This window comes from Neoarius graeffei, chromosome 12 (genome assembly GCF_027579695.1).
Source record: "Neoarius graeffei isolate fNeoGra1 chromosome 12, fNeoGra1.pri, whole genome shotgun sequence".
In the NCBI taxonomy this organism is placed as follows: Eukaryota; Metazoa; Chordata; class Actinopteri; order Siluriformes; family Ariidae; genus Neoarius; species Neoarius graeffei.
The window spans coordinates 15417459-15440310 of record NC_083580.1 but is presented as its reverse complement, the minus strand read 5'-3'; the positions used below and the strand labels follow the sequence as shown (position 1 = coordinate 15440310).

General features: G+C 40.1%; 1 protein-coding gene across 2 annotated transcripts in view; it reads left to right on the top strand.

The window, feature by feature from the left end:
• wdr91 (WD repeat domain 91) overlaps positions 1–22247 on the top strand; it is a 54967-nt gene extending 32720 nt beyond the window's left edge. For both annotated transcript variants that reach the window (XM_060935580.1, XM_060935579.1), the window contains 7 exons: positions 3986–4136; positions 6232–6326; positions 11654–11813; positions 13378–13486; positions 14818–14930; positions 18121–18318; positions 21495–22247. In XM_060935580.1, the coding sequence (XP_060791563.1) occupies positions 3986–4136; positions 6232–6326; positions 11654–11813; positions 13378–13486; positions 14818–14930; positions 18121–18318; positions 21495–21659 (991 nt within the window). In that variant the 3' untranslated portion in view covers positions 21660–22247. The remainder of the gene's footprint in view (positions 1–3985; positions 4137–6231; positions 6327–11653; positions 11814–13377; positions 13487–14817; positions 14931–18120; positions 18319–21494) is intronic.
• Positions 22248–22852: the final 605 nt, after the last annotated feature.

Here is a 22852-nt window from a genome sequence, read left to right as displayed (position 1 = left end):
AGAAACATCACAGCAACGCGACAAGCAATGCGAACTTTGTTGTGTTAGTGTTCGTGTATTTAGTCAGAGAGATAGGAAGATGAATTTACGATCTCTGGTTTAGTGTTTTCATTTAGTGTTATTCATTTGATATCATCGGATGTTATTGAGCTGTTAGCCTATTGTTACCTTAATTTTGTGACGTTTCATGATTAAAAAAAAAACATCCCCCCTTCTGTTTTTTTGACAAATCGCACCCTGTATATATACACACACACACATGCGCGCGCGCTCTCTCTCTCCAAAACACATTGATAACTTTGAGTAGTGTGAAGATTTATGTCCCATACCATAGCCAACAATAAATTCACAAAAAAAAAAAAAGTCTTCTGTCAGGAATATTTAGGAAAATGATGGTGGCACTAATGTTAAGCATCCACGTCACAAACATAACACTCTTATGTGCTTTGCATTCGAGGTTGTCCCCGTCGTCTCCTCAATAGTTCTTCTACATATGGAACACATAGCAGTGCGTTTTTTCCCCACTGCACGAGAAGTCTGTATAAGCAAAGCAGACAATCCTAGGGGCGTTCTCTCCAGGCATTTTGGCGCCATTAACGTTAGTTTGTCCCTGAACATAACGTATAAACAGGTGAATGTGCGTTCTCTTGCACGGAATTAGTATAAAATTAATGTAGATATATAAATATTTTATGCCAGATTATTACGGCATGTTACAAAAAATAAAGAAAAAATCCGAGTCCTCGTCTCCAATTTATGAGTCCGAATGCAGTTAATGCACGAGTCCGAGTTAAGTCACGAGTCCTTAAAATTAGGGCACGAGTCGGACTCGAGTACTACAAGCCTGCTGAATACAGGATCTAACTGGAAGGACACTCGGTAGAGTGTATACCTCCGCCAAGCCACATATTATCAATATAAAAATCAAATCACTTGATCCTCGGATAATACTAAAGCTGTACACCAAATTTGATCAAAATCTATTCACTATGTTTTGCGTTACATTGGGAATCGACAATAAAAATCCTGGATCCACGTACATTTCCGGATTTGCATCAAAATCTAATCGATTGTTCCTTGGACCATGGCCCACCTTTGGTCAGAATTTCATCAAAATCCATTCACTACTTTTTTTGAGTTACACTGGGAACAGACAAACAAATGGAGGCAAAAACATAATCTCCTCCAACAATGTTGGTAGAGGTAAATAAACTGAAATTTATTATTCAAGAACATTCTGAATCCTAATATCTCCCAGTGATCACCCATTCATACCTAACCAAGACAGAGCTTTATAATACTAGACATAATAATGACTGAAGTTTTATATATACACAGACCTGACTAAAGTCGTCACCCTGTTGATATAACAGGCTTATTTTTTTATTTATAATGCTAACACTTACAGTGGTGCTTGAAAGTTTGTGAACCCTTTAGAATTTTCTATATTTCTGCATAAATATGACCTAAAACAACATCAGATTTTCACACAAGTCCTAAAAGTAGATAAAGAGAACCCAGTTAAACAAATCAGACAAAAATTTATACTTGGTCATTTATTTATTGAGGAAAATGATCCAATATTACATATCTGTGAGTGGCAAAAGTATGTGAAGCTCTAGGATTAGCAGTTAATTTGAAGGTGAAATTCGAGTCAGGTGTTTTCAATCAATGGGATGACAATCAGGTGTGAGTGGGCACCCTGTTTTATTTAAAGAACAGGGATCTATCAAAGTCTGATCTTCACAACACGTGTTTGTGGAAGTGTATCATGGCACGAACAAAGGAGATTTCTGAGGACCTCAGAAAAAGCGTTGTTGATGCTCATCAGGCTGGAAAAGGTTACAAAACCATCTCTAAAGAGTTTGGACTCCACCAATCCACAGTCAGACAGATTGTGTACAAATGGAGAAAATTCAAGACCACTGTTACCCTCCCCAGGAGTGGTCGACCAACAAAGATCACTCCAAGAGCAAGGCATAACAGTTGGTGAGGTCACAAAGGAAGGACCCCAGGGTAACTTCTAAGCAACTGAAGGCCTCTCTCACATTGGCTAATACTAATGCTCATGAGTCCACCATCAGGAGAACACTGAACGACAAGGGTGTGCATGGCAGGGTTGCAAGGAGAAAGCCACTGCTCTCCAAAAAGAACATTGCTGCTCATCTGCAGTTTGCTAAAGATCACGTGGACAAGCCAGAAGTCTATTGGAAAAATGTTTTGTGGACAGATGAGACCAAAATAGAACCTTTTGGTTTAAATTAGAAGCATTATGTTTGGAGAAAGGACAACACTGCATTCCAGCATAAGAACCTTATCCCATCTGTGAAACATGGTGGTGGTAGTATCACGGTTTGGGCCTGTTTTGCTGCATCTGGGCCAGGACGGCTTGTCATCATTGATGGAACAATGAATTCTGAATTATACCAGCGAATTCTAGAGGAAAATGCCAGGACATCTGTCCATGAACTGAATCTCAAGAGAAGGTGGGTCATGCAGCAAGACAACGACCCGAAGCACACAAGTCGTTCTACCAAAGAATGGTTAAAGAAGAATAAAGTTAATGTTTTGGAATGGCCAAGTCAAAGTCCTGACCTTAATCCAATCGAAATGTTGTGGAAGGACCTGAAGCAAACCTGGGTTCTCTTTATCGACTTTTAGGACTTGTGTGAAAATCTGATGATGTTTTAGGTCATATTTATGCAGAAATGTAGACAATTCTAAACGGTTCACAAACTTTCAAGCACCACTGTACTGGATATTTACCAGTGAGTTATTGAATTTGACTGGAAAACATCTTTATGAGCTGTTTGTATTTTGTATTTTTATTTTCTTTATTTAAATATAGCCATGACTGTTGTCTGTCTAGAGTCCACATCACTGAGTTTGTCGAGTTTATTTTATTGCATAGTTTGAGGCTGGAAGTTAAGGACAGAACTAGAGGAAAATACGATAGTTTTATTCACACTGAATTGTGCGAAACCCTCAAAATTATAACGTTAACGCCGCTTTATTTTTTAAAGGCAGTGGGAAATAAAATACCCACAAAAATAATTTTTGCTCTGTCCTGCTTTATCCTTCCTGACCTGGCCACATACTTTTGCAGAAAGCAAACATAAGGGGTGTTCACATGGCAACTTTTACTCCGGTGTAGCACCGGGGCTGCCCCGGTAGAGCGTTCACACAGTACAAACTTATACCGCTGTAGCCCCTGAAAGCTGCTTAAACCGGTGCAAATCTAACCCTGCTCGGGAGGTGGTTTAAGAAATTTACTCCAGCGTAAATGCTAGTTTGCGGGGCAGCACCGATATAAAATGGGACGTCTGAACGCTACAGGGGTAGACTCGCTACGCGTGAGGAGAGTTGATTACATACGGGCATTGCATAATTTGCATCCTGGTATTTTGCGCTTCCAAAATGGCGAATATCAACAACAACAGAACTGCGTGTCTTCCAGTGTTGCCAGATTGGGCGGTTTTAAGTGCATTTTGGCGGATTTGAACATATTTTGGGCTGGAAAACGTCAGCAGTATCTGGCAACACTGGTGTCTTCATCCATGTTGTTTTCCCGGCGCTTGGTGATGCCATGACAACCGGGAAAAGGAAGTACATTTTCATGCATGCGCATATTTCAGTTCCGCATTATTACTATCATATAGCACGGTCGCAAAAACTGCCGTGTGAACGCAAGTGGGGCTGCATCGGTGCTAACACGCTTCTCTCTAGTAAGCAGGTTTGTGACGTGTGAACGCTTCACAAAATTTACACCGGTGTAAGATATATCGCAACAAAATACATCGGTGCAGCATCGATGCAAATATGTGCCGTGTGAACACCCCTATTTTTGTTACTCCCACTCGCCAAAAACATGAAAAATATCCCCTTTGGGTACATTTAGAACAGATTTTTAAAAATGTGCGATTAATCGCGATGAGATGTTTTAATTGATTGACAGCCCTAATTAATTATTTGTTTTTTTAAACAGGGTGGACAGTTCAGGTCGGAAAGTGGCAAGTCTGGATGTGGATGGCGTAGTGAAAGTTTGGTCCTTCAACCCCATTATGCAGACGAAAGCCACCATTATGTCCAAGTCGTCTCTGCTCTCACTGGAATGGGCTACAAAACCAGACAGACTGGTGAGAAAGAACGTACTTCTTTTCACATCGCAGCATAAACGAAGAACAGTAGAGCGCTCAAATTTCAGATAATAAAAATGAATTGGAAACTTAATGAAATATCTCTGAGCCGTTATTGAATAATTAATGAACTGCATGTTGGAGAGTGACAAATCTGAGTAATTTCAGTGGCGGCAACTCGGAGATTAATATAAACTTGTTATATCCTATATGTGTCCCTCTCCTTATTGAGCGTGTCGGATATTACAAATGTATCAGCCAGCAGGCAGAGCAAGAAATACAGACACTGTGACTCTTTATTAGTGCTGGAAACGTGCACTTCATCCAGCTCTTGGGTCCAAAGGTTTCAACGCTGAAGAGTGAAATGATAAATAGGAAGCAGTGCCTCCTCAGATACAGTAGAAGCTGCACAAGATTTGCCTCCAGCAGCTGTAATACTAATTTATGTAGGAGTTTTCTAAACCCCAAGGATCTGTCCTTCACCTCATTAAATTGCATCCAGCAGGGATATTCACCTGGCAGACTGTAGTCCGGATGCTGACCCAGCAAAGTATTTTGACTCTATTTGTTTATTCCCTTTGGTCTCATTAGTGAACCAATAACGTGGCTAGTTTTTAATAAAGGAGGATGAAAACAGAATATTTAAAGATGATCAGACAGAGAAGTGTGCGTTCAGTCTCCCTGTCTCAAATTAATCATGAAATACACTACCGTTCAAAAGTTTGGGGTCACTTTGAAATGTCCTTATTTTTGAAAGAAAAGCACTGTTCTTTTCAATGAAGATCACTTTAAACTAATCAGAACTCCACTCTATACATTGCTAATGTGGTAAATGACTATTCTAGCTGCAAATGTCTGGTTTTTGGTGCAATATCTCCATAGGTGTATAGAGGCCCATTTCCAGCAACTCTCACTCCAGTGTTCTAATGGTACAATGTGTTTGCTCATTGCCTCAGAAGGCTAATGGATGATTAGAAAACCCTTGTACAATCATGTTAGCACAGCTGAAAACAGTTGAGCTCTTAATGGCCCTTTTCCACTACCCTTTTTCAGCTTACTTCAGCTCGCTTCAGCTCACTTCAGCCCGACACGGCTCGCGTTTCGACTACCAAAAAACAGCACGACTCAGCTCACTTCAGCCCTGCTTAGCCCCTAAAACTCGCACGGTTTTGGAGTGGGGCTGAAGCGAGCCAAAGCGAGCCGAGTGAGGCTGGGGGCGTGAGCAGACACTCCCCTGTGCACTGATTGGTGAGGAGGAGTGTCCTCACATGCCCACACACGCCCCGCGAGCGCGCTGGGATCTGTAAATACCGTTAACCCGGAAGAAGAAGAATTACGAATTACGAGAATTTCTGAAGCCTTATGCGCCTCGCATCATCTATACGCTCTTGCCAGTATCTGTTGGCGTTGTCGGTGACAACAAGCCACAGCACCAAGACCAGCAACACTAACGACTCCATGTCCTCCATGTTTATTGTTTACTATCCGGGTCGTGAGACTACCGCTTAAAAGCTCACTGATGTCACTGTTTGCGCCGCTTAACGACATCACGTGACGTCCACCCACTTTCGCTAACTCCACCCAATGTGTCCACCCACTTCCATCCAGCACGGTTCAGCGCGGTTGTAGTCGAAATGCAACTCCAATAGCCCCACTCAGCTCGACTCAGCCCAACTCAGCACGGCACGGCTCAGCCCAACTCAGCCGCGTTTGTAGTGGAAAAGCGGCATTAGAGAAGCTATAAAACTGACCTTCCTTTGAGCAGATTGAGTTTCTGGAGCATCACATTTGTGGGGTCGATTAAATGCTCAAAATGGCCAGAAAAATGTCTCGACTATATTTTCTATTCATTTTACAACTTATGGTGGTAAATAAAAGTGTGACGTTTCATGGAAAACACAAAATTGTCTGGGTGACCCCAAACTTTTGAACGGTAGTGTAAATTTAAAGGCTTAGTCGTTCAAATTGATTTTAGCAGTTTGTACTTTGCGATGTAGAAAGAAAGCTTTGTTCCAGGTGTGGTTACGCTTGTTTTGAGATCAGGTTTGGTCGGATACAGCATTCGTGAATAAGGTCCGCTGTGTTTTCTCTGCAGCTGTTGTTGGGCAGTGGGGTTGGCACAGTGAAGCTGTATGATACTGAAGCCAAGAAAAACCTATATGAAATGTCTATAGACGAAGCTCATCCGCGGTAAGTGAATTGATTTTTCAGTTCCGTGAGATGTATGAAAGATCTTTTTAAAAAGTGCCGTTGATGAAATTAGACCAAGATTTTCTTCTCTCTGGTGAAATTAATAAGACAGAAACCGCAGTTGGTTACTCAGTAACCACAAAGAGCAACGTTCTCCATCCTGAAGAAGTTCCTATCTTGTAAAACTTCATTACAGCTTTACTTGACTGCTACAAAGCACCAACACTTCCAAAAATGTTAAATAAGAATCTCTACCTCACAGAAAACTTCACCGTGTATACACTTAGACTTTCTTTAATCCATTTATGTGCACCATGTTTATGCGCCACACCAAATCCTTGTGTAAATTGTTACTCTAGAAACGATCAAGTATAAGAAGGAGCTACCTTCTTATACTTGGATCATTCAGAACCAAGCATTCAGCCGTGCTGTGGTATAAATATTTTAACATGTATACACGAAATGGTCGGCTATAAGCCGTGTACGATGAGATTGAGTGGAATAACTGTTTTATTCTATCCACATTCACGGGATTTTGACAAACAGAGTATTTTTATTTTTTGTAAATTCAATCAGTAAAACGTTTATACAAAACGTCCGACAAAATCATTTCCACTTAGACGGACTTCTGAAAAAATCTATCACTGGCGGCACAAATTGACTTTAGTGTTGTTTTTTTGTAGAAAGTTCCGTCTTGCAGTCGTGCCGAGGTATAGATTAGGTTTATACGTTTATTTAATTCTTCCTTGGACATTTCAGTTCTATAAGTTTCAAACTTCTTTGAGCTTTTGAACCAGTCTAAAAAAAAAAATCAACAAATTTTAATGCTTAAAGGAGAACTGAAGTCATTTTTAAACTTGCTTTATTTCTTAATTAACGTGTTATTCAATTAGGTTTTAGTAACCTTATATCGTGACTCGTATTGGCAACTAATTGCAATTAAATATTATACTTATCGGCCTGTTCGGTTTTTAGCCATGTTGAATTTAGTTCGTTTGGTCCACGGCAGGCGTCGGTTATCTGCGCAATCTTCACGAGACTTGTGCGAGACTTCGAAACGTGACGTGTCGGCCAGGTGTCAGTGCCGCCATTTTGAAAACTGTTTTCCAGACGAAATATTGCACAAAAACGAGTTTAAATGACGATTACTGCCTACTTTTTTTTAACTTTCCTGATTGCTATCAAAACAAACAAAACTTCTGGCTTGATTACGTCAGCATTCAAAAGAGGGCGCGCGCGTCTTTTGACAACGTTAGCAGATGTTGGTCACTTTGATTTCCGCTGTACGTTTTATTTCCATCCTACGATGTCTCGTACAGGTCTCGACGAATCTCGTTTACGACCATTGCTTTGACATATGGACTGATATATTACAGAGCATATTTCAAACACTCATAACTTGCTATACCAGTGACAAAAATAGCGTTCAAAAGTGCATTCCTATATTTACAACCCCGATTCCAAAAAAGGTGGGACAAAGTACAAATTGTAAATAAAAACAGAATGCAATAATTTACAAATCTCAAAAACTGATATTGTATTCACAATAGAACATAGACAACATATCAAATGTCAAAAGTGAGACATTTTGAAATTTCATGCCAAATATTGGCTCATTTGAAATTTCATGACAGCAACACATCTCAAAAAAGTTGGGACAGGGGCAATAAGAGGCTGGAAAAGTTAAAGGTACAAAAAAGGAACAGCTGGAGGACCAAATTGCAACTCAATAGGTCATTAACATGACTGGGTATAAAAAGAGCATCTTGGAGTGGCAGCGGCTCTCAGAAGTAAAGATGGGAAGAGGATCACCAATCCCCCTAATTCTGAGCCGACAAATAGTGGAGCAATATCAGAAAGGAGTTCGACAGTGCAAAATTGCAAAGAGTTTGAACATATCATCATCTACAGTGCATAATATCATCAAAAGATTCAGAGAATCTGGAAGAATCTCTGTGCGTAAGGGTCAAGGCCGGAAAACCATACTGGGTGCCCGTGATCTTCGGACCCTTAGACGGCACTGCATCACATACAGGCATGCTTCTGTATTGGAAATCACAAAATGGGCTCAGGAATATTTCCAGAGAACATTATCTGTGAACACAATTCACCGTGCCATCCGCCGTTGCCAGCTAAAACTCTATAGTTCAAAGAAGAAGCCGTATCTAAACATGATCCAGAAGCGCAGACGTCTTCTCTGGGCCAAGGCTCATTTAAAATGGACTGTGGCAAAGTGGAAAACTGTTCTGTGGTCAGACGAATCAAAATTTGAAGTTCTTTATGGAAATCAGGGATGCCGTGTCATTCGGACTAAAGAGGAGAAGGACGACCCAAGTTGTTATCAGCGCTCAGTTCAGAAGCCTGCATCTCTGATGGTATGGGGTTGCATTAGTGCGTGTGGCATGGGCAGCTTACACATCTGAAAAGACACCATCAATGCTGAAAGGTATATCCAGGTTCTAGAGCAACATATGCTCCCATCCAGACGACGTCTCTTTCAGGGAAGACCTTGCATTTTCCAACATGACAATGCCAAACCACATACTGCATCAGTTACAGCATCATGGCTGCGTAGAAGAAGGGTCCGGGTACTGAACTGGCCAGCCTGCAGTCCAGATCTTTCACCCATAGAAAACATTTGGCGCATCATAAAACGGAAGATACGGCAAAAAAGACCCAAGACAGTTGAGCAACTAGAATCCTACATTAGACAAGAATGGGCTAACATTCCTATCCCTAAACTTGAGCAACTTGTCTCCTCAGTCCCCAGACGTTTACAGACTGTTGTAAAGAGAAAAGGGGATGTCTCACAGTGGTAAACATGGCCTTGTCCCAACTTTTTTGAGATGTGTTGTTGTCATGAAATTTAAAATCACCTAATTTTTCTCTTTAAATGATACATTTTCTCAGTTTAAACATTTGATATGTCATCTATGTTCTATTCTGAATAAAATATGGAATTTTGAAACTTCCACATCATTGCATTCCGTTTTTATTTACAATTTGTACTTTGTCCCAACTTTTTTGGAATCGGGGTTGTAATAAAATGAGAGAAATAGAATTTCGATAATAAAAAATTTGCCTTCAGTTCTCCTTTAAAGATGAATGTAAACAAACCGGTGAAATGATAGTGGCAATTTGTAAAAAGATAGTCTTTCCATCAAATGACCGCGAGTTGGCCTAGTGGTTAGCGTGTCCGCCTCTCAATCAGGAGATCTCGAGTTCTACTCATGGTCAGGCCATACCAAAGACCATCATAAAAATGTACAGCGCCCTCCACAATTATTGGCACCCCTCGTTAAGATATGTTCTTAGGTTTCTAATAAATTCTTTTTTTTTTTAAATAATACAGGACAACAATGCAAAAAAAGAGAAAAATCCAACCTTTAATTCAAGTGCATTTATTCAGTGGGAAAAAAATCCCACATTTAAGAAATAATTATTTTACATGAAATCATGTGTGCCACAATTATTGGCACCCCTGATGTTAATACTTTGTACAACTCCCTTTTGCCAACAAGACAGCACTTAATCTTTTCCTATAACATTTCACAAGATGGGAGAATACAGAGAGAGGGATCTTCGGCCATTCCTCTTTGTACAATCTCTCTAAATCATCCAGAGTCCTGGGTCCTCTCCTATGCACTCTCCTCTTCAGCTCACCCCACAGGTTTTCAGTTGGGTTGAGGTCTGGGGACTGAGATGGCCATGGGAGGAGCTTGATTTTGTGTCTGGTGAACCATTTTTGTGTAGATTTGGCCACGTTTAGGGTCGTTATCTTGCTGAAAGACCCAGTGACAACCCATCTTCAGCTTTCGGGCAGAGGCCAACAGATTTTGATTTTAAAATGTTCTGGTATTTCAAAGAGTTCATGATGCCATGCACCCTAACAAGGTTCCCGGGGCCTTTGGAAGAGAAACAGGCCCACAGCATCACCGATCCTCCCCCATACTTCACAGTGGGCATGAGGTGCTTTTCCGCATACTCATCTTTTGTGATGTAATTAGAGTGTTTGTTGCCAAAAAGCTCTGTCTTGGTCTCATCTGACCAAAGCACATGGTCCCAGTTGAAGTCCCAGTACTGCTTAGCGAACTCCAGACGTTTACGTTTATGCTTGTAAGTGAGAAAAGGCTTTTTCCTTGCATGCCTCCCAAACAGCTTGTTGGCATGTAGATAGCGCCTGATGGTTGTTATGGAGACTTTGTGACCACAAGATGCTACTCTTTGATGCAGTTCTCTAACAATGAGCTTTGGAGAACTTTTTACTTCTCTTACCATCCTCCTCACTGTGCGTGGTGGCAAGATAATCTTGCATCCTCGTCCAGGCTTGTTTGCCACTGTTCCAGTTGTTTCTTGATGACTCCTCTGGCTGTAGATATGGGCAGGTGTAGGCGAGCGGCTATTTTCTTGTAGCCATTGCCTGACTTATGAAGGTCGACACACATCTGCCTTACTTGAACGGTGTGTTCTCTTGTCTTTCCCATGTTGAAGAGTGGATAAGAGAAATAGGCCTCTGTGTCACATCATATTTTATACCCCAGGGAAACAGGATGTGATGAATTACTAATTAAAGGTTCCTAGATACTCTGATCAACTTTATAAACTACAGTAGAAATGGCAGAAATGCTTCAATTACATTTATTTTCTAGGAATTGTTATGGGTGCCAGTAATTGTGGAACAGGTGATTTTATGAAAAATAATTATTTCTTAGTCAGGGATTTTTTTTTTAAATTCACTTGAGTTAAGGGTTGCATTTTTCTACAGTTTTCAGTGTGAGATTATGCTTCTGCAATAAAAATTGAATTTGTTTTAACACATCTTAACCAGGGGTGCCAGTAATTGTGGAGGGCGCTGTACCTACTGCTGTCTGGCAAGGCACGCTGCAATACAGATGTGAGTGGGGAGTCAAACTCTTACGGTTACCAGAGGACTCATCCCCCATTGTAGCCCTTGCTGTATAGGCGAGAGGCCGAGGGCTATGGAAATGGAGATTGGTGCTGCCCAACGCGCGGCACAGGAAGGACTTTAGACTTTTTACCGTCAAACACTTTTTCTTTCCATTTTTAAATTTTTATTTTTTACATTTTTTTTTTTTTAATTTTGGGGGGTTTTGTCTTCGAGTAGAGATTTTATTTCATCCTCGGTTTCTCTACTCACCGTATATGAGCTGATAGCCTCATAGTAGAGTAGCCAATCAGAGCGCATGATTGCTCATATCCAGTGAATGTGGATATAATAAATTATATAGTGTGATATATATGCGCGCACACACACACACACACACACACACACCCATACAGTATATTTATGTATGTGTGTGTTTCAGGATACTATCCCTAACCTGCAGTCCTAGTGGAACATCGTTTGTGTGTTCAGCAGCAGCTCCTGTGGCTCGTTCAGGCAGCATGTCAGAAACAGCGCCACATCTGATGCAGCCCACCTCCGGAAAGCTGCTGCTCTGGGACACTAAGACTGTCAAACAACAGGTAAAAACTGCGGTTCTTGTTCTGGTGTTGCACTATAATGGGCTGTGTTGTGGAATCATGTTCTTTTTCAAGACCATGTGCTTCTCGGCAGTGGTGTAGTGGAGATTTTTAAAGTGGGGGTACGCGATTCGTCACGTCATCGATTTGATATCATGTCAGAAGCGGTAGCCTTTGGTATGAATGATTTGTATAAATGTTACGTTCTTTTAACAACACGAGGGCACAAGAAGACACTTTTTTTTCAGACATTTTTATGTGTGTAATTTTCATTCGTGTTTGTCAGTACAGCCCAACTGTTATGGCGAAAAGCCGCGGTTTATTTTGTCTCCAATAAATATGCCGAAATGGCTAAAGAGGAACAAATTCGCCTTCTCCTTCCGAATGCATCGTCGTAGACAGCACCACTCTGCTGCTGGAACTCAACATAAACCTTGCATAGGTTTAACATGGACTATCAGGCGTGAAGCCAAAATATTGGAAATTGATACACAAACACCTTTGTTCATGTTCGATTCATGTTCATTTGAGCCGAGCTGCATTCGGAATTCGATATTTTTACTAGCCTACTTACTGCCGTGGCAACAGCTACAGCATGTGTCCAGAAGTTCAAAAAAAGTCACGTCACTCACTCACATCGCATACAAACCAGCAATGGGCTGAAATTTATTATAAAAGGCACCAATCGAATAAATCAAGCATTTAGTCTGGCGCGATTGAGGCACCTGCGTATACAAAATACATGGCATGCAGCCATTGGGTTAAGCCCTACCATGCACTCCTTCTTAAAGACTTGAGTATTTCTTTAAATTTATTGTCATTTCACATTTTTGGATGTACAACAAAACACTCAACAGGAAGGCCACAAAGATTATGAATTTCAAATCGTATATATAATACAGTATGTGGTGAAATTATCCGCGTAAGGATGACCAGGCAGGCGATTATATCAGTTCTGTTGCCCTCTCGGTGCTGCTACCATGAACGCCCGGAAATCGCGCACACACATACACACACACACACACACATCTCGGCTGCGTTTAGAATGCATTCTACTTTGCGTCGCTACGTTTTATGTAACTTTCGATTGGGGAGGGGGCATTGATGATGAGCACAAAGGCACGTGTCACTTACTGTAGAGCATATAAACTCAGGCCATTGAATGACAGGTTTTTTTTGTTTTTTTTTAATCTCACCTCGGGAGAAGTGGGTGGACGGCGTACCCCCACGTACCACGCCCACTACACCCCTGCTTCTCGGTATTGTGCATGTTATTCACACGCATTCATATTCATTAAAACTTAAGTGTTTTATAGTGAGGTTTGGTGGTAGCTTGTGTTGAGTTCTTCCAGTCTTATTGTATGATCTTGTGATGTCATGATGTAATATAATACTATTTGAGTGTGACGATGTCTGTTATGTTGTGTAGCTGCTGTTTTACTTGGAGCCAAGAGATTTGGTTGTATACAATGCCTTACAGTGTGTGTGATGCTATAGTACACATTGTGATTCTGTATTGTTGATTGGTGTGGGTGTGATTTTTTTTATTTTTTATTTTTTATAATAGCTGCAGTTTGCGCTAGAGCCAGGGCCTGTAGCGGTAAACTGCATTGCGTTCAACCACAACGGGAATCTTCTAGTAACTGGAGCTGCTGACGGTATCATACGCCTGTTTGGTAAGATTATTGCTCAGTTATTATCATCGCTGTTAGAAAATTTGAAAAATGTGGACACTAAAGTAGAATGTATTATGTCAGACATGTATTTCCTATTCAATTTATTTTACAGTATTACTCTATAGCCAATATTTTAAAGCTAGACGGCCTTTCGATTTCATCAAATCGGTGAAATTTAGTTCCCTCTGAAATTTGGTCGTTGTGATGTATGTTTATTTCTGTAATATCTCACTAAATATCAGGCCATTCTGTGGCTGGGAAGTTATTTAATTTAAATTGATTCCCGAGCAAATAATATGCATGAAATCGCCCGCTTCACGCAGTCAAGCAGACAGAGGAAGTCCGTGTGCGCATGCGCAGGTTTACCTTTGAACGTGCACTGACTGTTCCATCATTCTGTCGCTAAGGGTAGTATCTCACTGGGCTGCGACAGCCTGCGACTAGTTGGAGACACAACAATTGCGATAAAATATGCGAATTAGCGACAATTTTCACTTGGAATCACACTGAATTGATATTCGCATATTTTATTGCAACTGACACTCGCACTTCCTGTCCCAAGGAAACTGACTTGAGAAGGGTTCATGACGGTTTTGCGACACCAGCGACGCATTTGCGGCTATTTTGAGAGAAATTTTGTCGCACGAATTTTTTGAACATGTTCAAAATTTCAGCGACAAAGGAGCGACACTTTGCGACTCGTGAGGAAATTGAGAAGCCCCGTGAATGTTTCAAGACACTTTTGAAACTCCCTCGTGAATGACGTTCGCAATTTGTCACAAGCTGTCGCAGCCCAGTGAGATACTGGCTTAAACGAACAGCTGATCACACCGAGGTGCTCACTGACCGCTGATATTTATTAGTTTGGTCCTGCGTTTCGTTTCCTTCATATATGATATGTCTTTTCTTCTTGCTTTCCGTTACTGTAGTTGGTCTTTGACGTTTCATTCGCATCCTCCATTTTTCTCTCCTGTTTCAAATTTGTATCCCACAATGCCGTGTGCGAACAGGGAAAGCCCACCACGTCATGCATGACGTAGCATCTTGAATTGGGTCATAGTGAAGCAGGAAAAAATAGCAGAGAATTTAGGGCCACATGGCTCTAAATTCATTAATTGTTCTGTTTTTAAAAGAAAACTAATAAAATTGGAAGTCTGTGATTGGAATTCAGAAGTTTTCGGTCCACTAAACAAACAAAAAAATTAAATGTCGGGAAAATTCTTTTTATGACCTGCACTTGAAAAATCCGAAAGGCAGTCTAGCTTTAATATCTTTGTAATATGTCCAGTCCTTGACATACTGTAACACATCTCATCTGTCGTCCCATACAGACATGCAGAAGTATGAAAGTGTTATGAGTTGGAAGGCTCATGATGGTGAAGTGTACAGTGTTGAGTTCAGCTATGATGAAAACACTGTGTTCAGTATTGGAGAGGACGGGAAGGTAAGTGTGTCTGTGCGTGTCTGTCTACTAGGTGTACAGTGGCATGCAAAAGTTTGGGCACCCCTTACTGAAAATGTCTGTTACTGTGAATAGTTAAGTGAGCGGAAGATGAACTGATCGCCAAAAGGCATAAAGGTAAAGACGAGACATTTCTTTTCAGCGTTTTCTGCAAGATTTGTGTATTATTTTTGTTTTGTACAATTGGAGAGTGAAAAAAGAAAAGGAACACCATGCGAAAGTTTGGGCACTAGGGTTGGGCGGTATTACGGTAAGAAGGTATCCCGAGGTATCCAAAAGTACCAACGGTATCGGTCTCATTACCGTCATTTAAAAAAAAATAATAATATCTAAATAAATATGGAGTACATGAGGTCATAATATAAAATAATAAATTGAAGATCATCCCGAATAACTGTGATCGTATTTTCACTAATTCTATCAATTTCCTAAAGAAGTTCTCATCGCGTGCAGGGTTGTTTATGTCGTTACCATGGCAACCCTGCGTGACATTTGGAGTCTGACAGAAAGCTTCGCAAGAGACTGAGACCGCGGTTGAAAGATGGCAAGTCAAGATAACGAGTTAGTGGCAAAAAAAAAAAATACAACATCGGCAGTGTGGCAATATTTTGGTTTCAAACCAAACGAAAAGGAAGAGCCAGCAATAATGTAAATGACCGCGCAAAATCGAAAAAAATCTAATATGCTAATATGTCCCCTAAGGCACACCATAGCCTGGGGTACTCCACTTCCACGAGATCTCTCCAATGAGTTGTGTTTTGAGTAGGTTACATGAGTAACAACAAGGTAAAATAATATAACGTATGACATTTGGGATGTGGGTAATAAACGTTTGAAATGTCATCTACTGAAGAAACGGAAGAAAACATCGTAGCGTAAACTGTTCGGTTTCTGGTGGGAATTAGCAATGCGCTTGCTATCTTTGTTGGGTGTGTTAAACCGTATGGATTTAAGTGGAATAATTGTAAGGAGTTATGTGATCAAGACAACGTTTTAAGCAAGGTAAGGCCATTTGATTATTAATTTCCCCGCCATGGCATGACGTGGGCCCATATGATTTTGCCTTGTGCAGCTATCACGCATTTGAATTAGGTTCGCCTCATTTGCGCTGAAGAATATGGTTTATCGCGCAGTCTAAACAGACTTGGGTGTTGGTTGATTCTTTTTCTTTTCTTTTTTTATTTCCCATGCTTGAAAGGGTATGATCCTGCTCATCGTGTACTTTTTTTGATGGAGTAGGTGAAATAGTGATGCTAATGGCGTTTCAACGCAGACATGTGTAAACGACAGTTGAATGCTATTTTCAAGATGAAGGAAGAGTTGCGTGATGCTTTGAAATATCTCTTAATCCATTCATCAATGCACAAAATTCGCTTTGCTGCGTAATCCATACCACAATGCACATAATTCGCTATGCTGCTTTTAAATAGTACATTTGAGGCATAGGCGCAGGTCTGGACAAGGTCCGCCGGTATAGGCGCACGTTACACAGTAGGCCGAAACAAAATATTTTTTTCTCGGTAATACCGTATACCCCGGGAAAACACAGAGACAGTTTAAAGGTATCAAAATTTGGATACCGCCCAACCCTATTGGGCACCCCAATACATTTGAGTTCTCAGGTAACTTTTACCAAGGTTCCAGACCTTAATTAGCTTATTGAGCTGTGGCTTGTTCAAATTCTTCGTTAGGAAAGGTCAGATGATGCAGATTTCAAAGCTGGATAAATTCTCTGACTCCTCAAACTTGTCCCTAAAATCAACAGCCATGGGCTCCTCTAAGCAACTCCCTCGCATTCTAAATAATAAAATAATTGATGCTCACAAAGCAGGAGAAGGCTACAAGAACAAAGTGTTTTCAGGTAGCTGTTTCCTCAGATTGTAATGTTATTAAGAAATGGCAGTTAACAGAAACAGTGAAGATCAAGGTGAGGTCTGGAAGATGAAGAAAACTTTCTGAAAGAACTGCTCGTTGGATTGCTAGAAAGGCAAATAAAAACCCCTGTTTGACTGCAAAAGACCTTCAGAAAGATTTAGCAGACCCTGGAGTGGTGGTGCACTGTTCTATTATGCAGCGACACCTGAACAAATATGACCTTCATGGGAGGGTCATCAGAAGAAAACTGTTCCTGCGTCCGAGCCACAAAATTCAGCGTCTGAAGTTTACAAATGAACATCTAAATAAGCCTGATGCATTTTGGAAACAAGTCCTGTGGACTGATGAAATCAAAATAGAACTTTTTGGCCACAATGTGCAAAGGTGTGTTTGGAGAAAAAAAGGGTGCCAAATTCCAGGAAAAGAACACCTCTCCAACTCTGAAGCATGGGTGTGGATCGATCATGCTTTGGGGTTGTGTTGCAGCCAGTGGCACAGGGCACATTTCATTGGTCGAGGGAAGCATGGATTTGAATAAATACCAGCAAATTCTGGAAGCAAACATCACACCATCTATAAAAAAGTTGAAGTTAAAAAGAGGATGGGTCCTACAATAAGACGATGATCCAAAACACACCTCAAAATCTACAATGGAATACCTCAAGAGGCCCAAGCTGAAGGTTTTGCCCTGGCCCTCACAGTCCCCTGACCTAAACATCATTGAAAACCTGTGGATAGATCTCAAAAGAGCAGTGCATGCAAGACAGCCCAAGAAACTTGGAAGCCTTTTGCAAGGACGAATGTGTGAAAATCCCGCAGGTAAGAACTGAAAGATTATTAGCTGGCTACAAAAAGTGTTTACAAGCTGTGATGCTTGCCAAAGGGGGTGTTACTAGGTACTAACCATGCAGGGTGCCCAAACTTTTGCTTCGGGCCTTTTTCCTTTTTTTTTGTCATTTTGAAAATGTAAAAGATGAAAATTGTTTTTGTTTGAAATATAAAGGGAATGAGTCGTCTTTAACTTTATGCCTTTTGGAGATCATTTCATCTTCAACTTGCTTAACTGTTCACAGTAACAGCAATTTTGACCAGGGGTGCCCAAACTTTTGCATGCCACTGTATATAGGTATGTACTATACTAGGTGTGTATGTGTTAAATCTACTATCAAGGATTTTATCAGCTAAGTTTATTTAAATATAGTTTAGTCATTCTTTACTACTTGAAGAATTAATTCCCTTCTCTCTTTGAGAGTCAGTGTTGAATAAAGTACACTTTCTATGTGTGTTTGTGCTCCAGTTCATCCAGTGGAACATCCACCGCTCTGGAGTGAAACAGTCAGAGTACTTGTTATCGCAGGATGCCGTGGGACCGTTTGTGCTGTCTGGGTACAGTGGATATAAGCAGGTCCAGGTGCCTCGTGGACGACTTTTCGCTTTTGATTCAGAGGGACAGCACGTCCTAACCTGCTCCAGTAACGGAGGAGTCATCCATCGGGTGAGCGCGCACACAAGTTTTATCACATTTGTCAGCTCCATGAAAGCAAATGTGTTTTATAATGTGAAGTAGGAAGAATCTTTATTCAGAAGACCTACGTCATACAATATGATTTTTAGTAGGGCTGGAAAAAAAAATTACGAAACGTATAGGGTGGATTTACAAAATTTTCGTAACATTTTTCTCAGCAACTACAAATCACAACTGCTTGATATTTGGTACCAAACTTCAGCTTGGGGTTCTATACCGTGTATACCGTTTTCAGGTCTGTCCCACATCGACTTCCTGTTTACCGACAATGTATTTACGAAACATATAAGGTGGTATTTTGACGCTATTTCAAGAAGCAAAATGCGATTTCAGAATGGCAGTTTACCAGGATGCTATTTGAAATCCCTGAGGAGAGAACGCTGCTCTTTACTTACTTGATTCAGGGTTAATTATTTGTTGAAGTCAACATTCATAATAAGTGTCCTATTCCTTCGATTGGTTGCATTCTAATATGAGCCGGGGGGTACGCAAGTGAGCAGTAGCTCACAGTTGAGCTTGTTTTTTTGTAATTTAACAAAAGGAATATTTAAGTTGATAAAGAATAGGAAAATTAATCTTGCAAATTTTTTTTTTGGTAATGGTTTAATTCATTTTCTTTTTTTTAAGTATCTTGAATAGTATTGTGAATTAGGTGAATCATTACATGCCAAGTGAATACCTAATTTAGCAAATTCTAATTTCTTGGTCTTTAATTTCAGCTGCATTAACTCGGTGCAGTAAATTATTATTATTATTATTATTATTATTTGCTAATTTGTTGTCAAGTTTGCATACATGTCAACCTTTGGTCAATCAAACCTGTATAACCAACCTCCAAAATCCGTATTTCCCTTATAAAATCCGTATAAGATGCAAATTAAAATAATTTATCTAAAATTTGAATGATGATTAACAATGATATATCCCAGTTACTTTTTATTCAATATTAATAACAATAAACCTTCAGAATGAATACAAAGCTCCAATGTTTGACAAAAACACAAAGTGTCACTCTAATGTTCTGAATTGTACTCCATGACAGCTTTTTTAGCACTCTGCACCAACACCTCACTAGGCTGCATGTCACAGCAAGTGTCTGTGTTGATCTTGCCGGAGTGCCCATTCAGAATCTTTTCAGTCGCTAGTGAAAGCCGCTCAGGTGGAAATACGCGTTTCAAACAAAATGTTACTTCCCGGTTGGCGGGATTCTCGCAATGCGGTGTGCGCATGATCAGAAGTGGAACGAAGTCTCACTACCACAAGATAACGCGCGATTTCATAAGACTCTTTACTGACTGTCTGTGCTTTCTGTGGTGTACAGTACGTTTGTAAATGTTATGTGCTCTTTTATCATCGTGGGAATTGACTATAGCTCTAAATAAATATTGAAGTTTTTTTAAAGAATCCGTATAACTTTATTTGTACGCCCGTATACTACATTTATTGAATCAAATCCGTATAAAATACGGACATTCCGTATAGGTTGACATGTATGAGTTTGCAGACAGCTTTAAACATTGTGTCGTAAAAGATCAGTGTAACCCAATCTACAGGATAATTTAATATTTACTGGGGGTTTTGGTTGAAAAGGAATCTTTTATATTTCTGCCTGAAAATGAAGATTAGTTTAAATTCTGAGTTATTTTCAGTCTATCTTCGGTCTGTTCATTGCCAAAAGTTGCAGTAAAGGCTTCATATTTAAAAAGTATAAAGTTAGCAGTTTGTTCAGACAGTTTAAATCAGGGGTCATCAAACTACGGCCCGCGGGCCGACTCCGGCCCGCCACCCCCCTTTGACCGGCCCCTCTGCCCCCCACCACTTGAACCGGCCCTATGAGGCAATCCCCAAAAGTGGTCATGGCCTATTTTTTTAAATTGCTTTTTGGCAAATAATAACATGTCTGCATCTTGTATTTTGTTGATTTTATCAATTCAAATTGATATTTAGTTATAAAATGAACTATTCATATTTTCCGAATTTTCGTCATATGCTCGCGATCAAGCAGTGACAGGCAGCGCATGCGCAGAGAACTGTCAGTGTTCAGGACAGCAAAATGGCTAGCGGTAAGCGAAAAGCTGACAGAGAGTGCAGAGTTTTTAAAGAACAGTGGACCACCAATTATTTTTTCGTTCGGTGTAAGGACCGTGCAGTTTGTCTTGTATGTAAAGAAAATGTGTCGGTTTTCAAAGAATATAATCTGCATCGTCACTACGAAACCCGCCACAAAGAGTATGCTAGTTTGCGAGGGCAAACAAGAGAAGACAGGATTTCTTGGGGACTTTGTTAAAGTATGCATGCTTGCTGTGGCCGAGGAGGTGTGTCCCGACAAGAAGGATGCGCTCGACGCGGTGAGTCTCTCCACACCTACTATGACCAGGCGAACCGAAGATTTGGGGGACAACGTGTATGACCAGCTGAATGAGAGAGCGTCAGAATTCGAGTTTTTTGCTTTGGCCATGGATGAGAGCAATGACATGCAGGACACAGCGCAACTGCTGTGATCTATTGATCTACTGGTCATATTATTATAATTTCACCTTTTTTTTAAAAATGTATTTATTTTATAGGCCTATTTATTTGACCTTTATTAAGTGCTGCACACAATTATTATTAATATTATTAATAATATCAACAGGCCTACCTACAATTTATAATTTTCCACTCACCTTTGCCAGTGTCAATCACCTCAACTAGGCAGATGTTTCTTACCTTGACATCTTTGATGTTATTTTTATTAGAAAATAAATAAATGGAATATCAGTGGTATTTCAAATTAAAACAAAGTGTGAAGACTCGATTACTACTTTTGCAAACCACTAGTAAAGATAAACAAATATGTGCCAGGAATCAAGTGTTGATATAGTAGTGGGGATATAGTAGTGGGGATGGCTGTGCCAGGCTAGTAATCTCTACTACACAATGAGGCCTGCTGGTAGTCATATTTGTCTGGGTCATACAATTCTGTGATATAGCTGACCCGACCCCGGCCCCCCATCACAGTCAGGAATGACAATGTGGCCCCCAGAGAAAAAAGTTTGGTGACCCCTGGTTTAAATTCTCAGAATAAATATTGTACACTATAATGTATATTTTAATGTACTGATTGACTAATGGTTGACGTAATTGTGTGTGTTTTGTGTCTTAAGCTGAATAAGGGAGACGCAGGTCTGGAGAGTGTGTTGTCTTTGGGAGGGCATAAAGCTCCTGTGGTAACGGTGGACTGGTGTTCAGCTGTGGACTGTGGAACCTGCCTTACAGCATCGATGGATGGCAAAATCAAACTGAGCACGCTCCTCGCACAGAAACCCTGACGAGAAAAAGTGGTTACATCGTCCGTCATTGTAATGATAATTATTATATCACACCTTTCTCCATTTTCTATCACCTTCTCATCATAGCTTGGGTAAAGATTACTGATCCTAGTCGACTTTTATTACTGTTAAAATTTGCAGGTTTCAAATAAAGTTCCATCATACTTTAAGTGAATAACAGTTACGTTACTAAAGTAGTGAAGGTGATCATAAGGCCGTAGCATGTGACTTAGATTATTTTCATCATCATCTGATGTTCAGTAGAATGCATTAACAGTCTCAGTCACCTGAAGGACAGTGTTTTTTTTTTTTCTTCTTCTCCTTACATACAGTATCAAATTAATACACACATCATAGTTCTTGAACTCGCATTTTCGACTACAAGTTCCACAGCTTTTCCTTTAAATTGTTTCATCTTTTTATTGAAAATAAAAAAGTAAATACGTAAGAACAAGATACAGTGTTCATATCAGGATTTCGGAAACAGCTGCCAGTGGTTCTGACACCATTTTAAAGACTGTATTCCTAAATAGTAAATATCAAGTATTGGATTTGTTTGATATGATAGAATAAAGTGTTTGGTGATAATTTGTGTATTTTTGTCTTCAGCCTCTCAAAAAGGTTTGACGCAAACTGGATAGTATGAGCACACGAGCTAAAACCCTGACCAGAGAATTAAAAAAAAAAAAAACGGAAAACAAACAGATCAAGTGAGCACAGGACTCAAATTATTCAGTCTCACCTGATTTATAAACAAGTTTCAATTTCAAAAATACAGAACAGCAGCCCAAAAAAAACCCCACGACGTTCTGTTAGTAACGTACTCCAAGGGTGGGGTAAACAACCTGAAATGGACATAATGCATTTTCTGCCAGCACAAGGCTTCAACATTTTTTATTTATCCCGGATTTATAATTAAGGATATGAAAATACATATTCAGTAAGTGGATCAGCATGTTTTCTGTGTTCATTTTCTTGACTTCTTTTATTATACACAGACTCAAATGTTGTCAGGAAATTAAAAATGAGCAAAAGTAAATGGACCGAGAAATTTCTGTTTTTCTTGCTGAACTCTGAATGTGTTTAATGAGCTCGTTTCATATCAGAAATGATAGCTAGATTGTATAAAAGCTGGGCACGTACTGTATGTGCATCTAAATACAGTACTGATTTTTAAAAGACCTAACGTACCC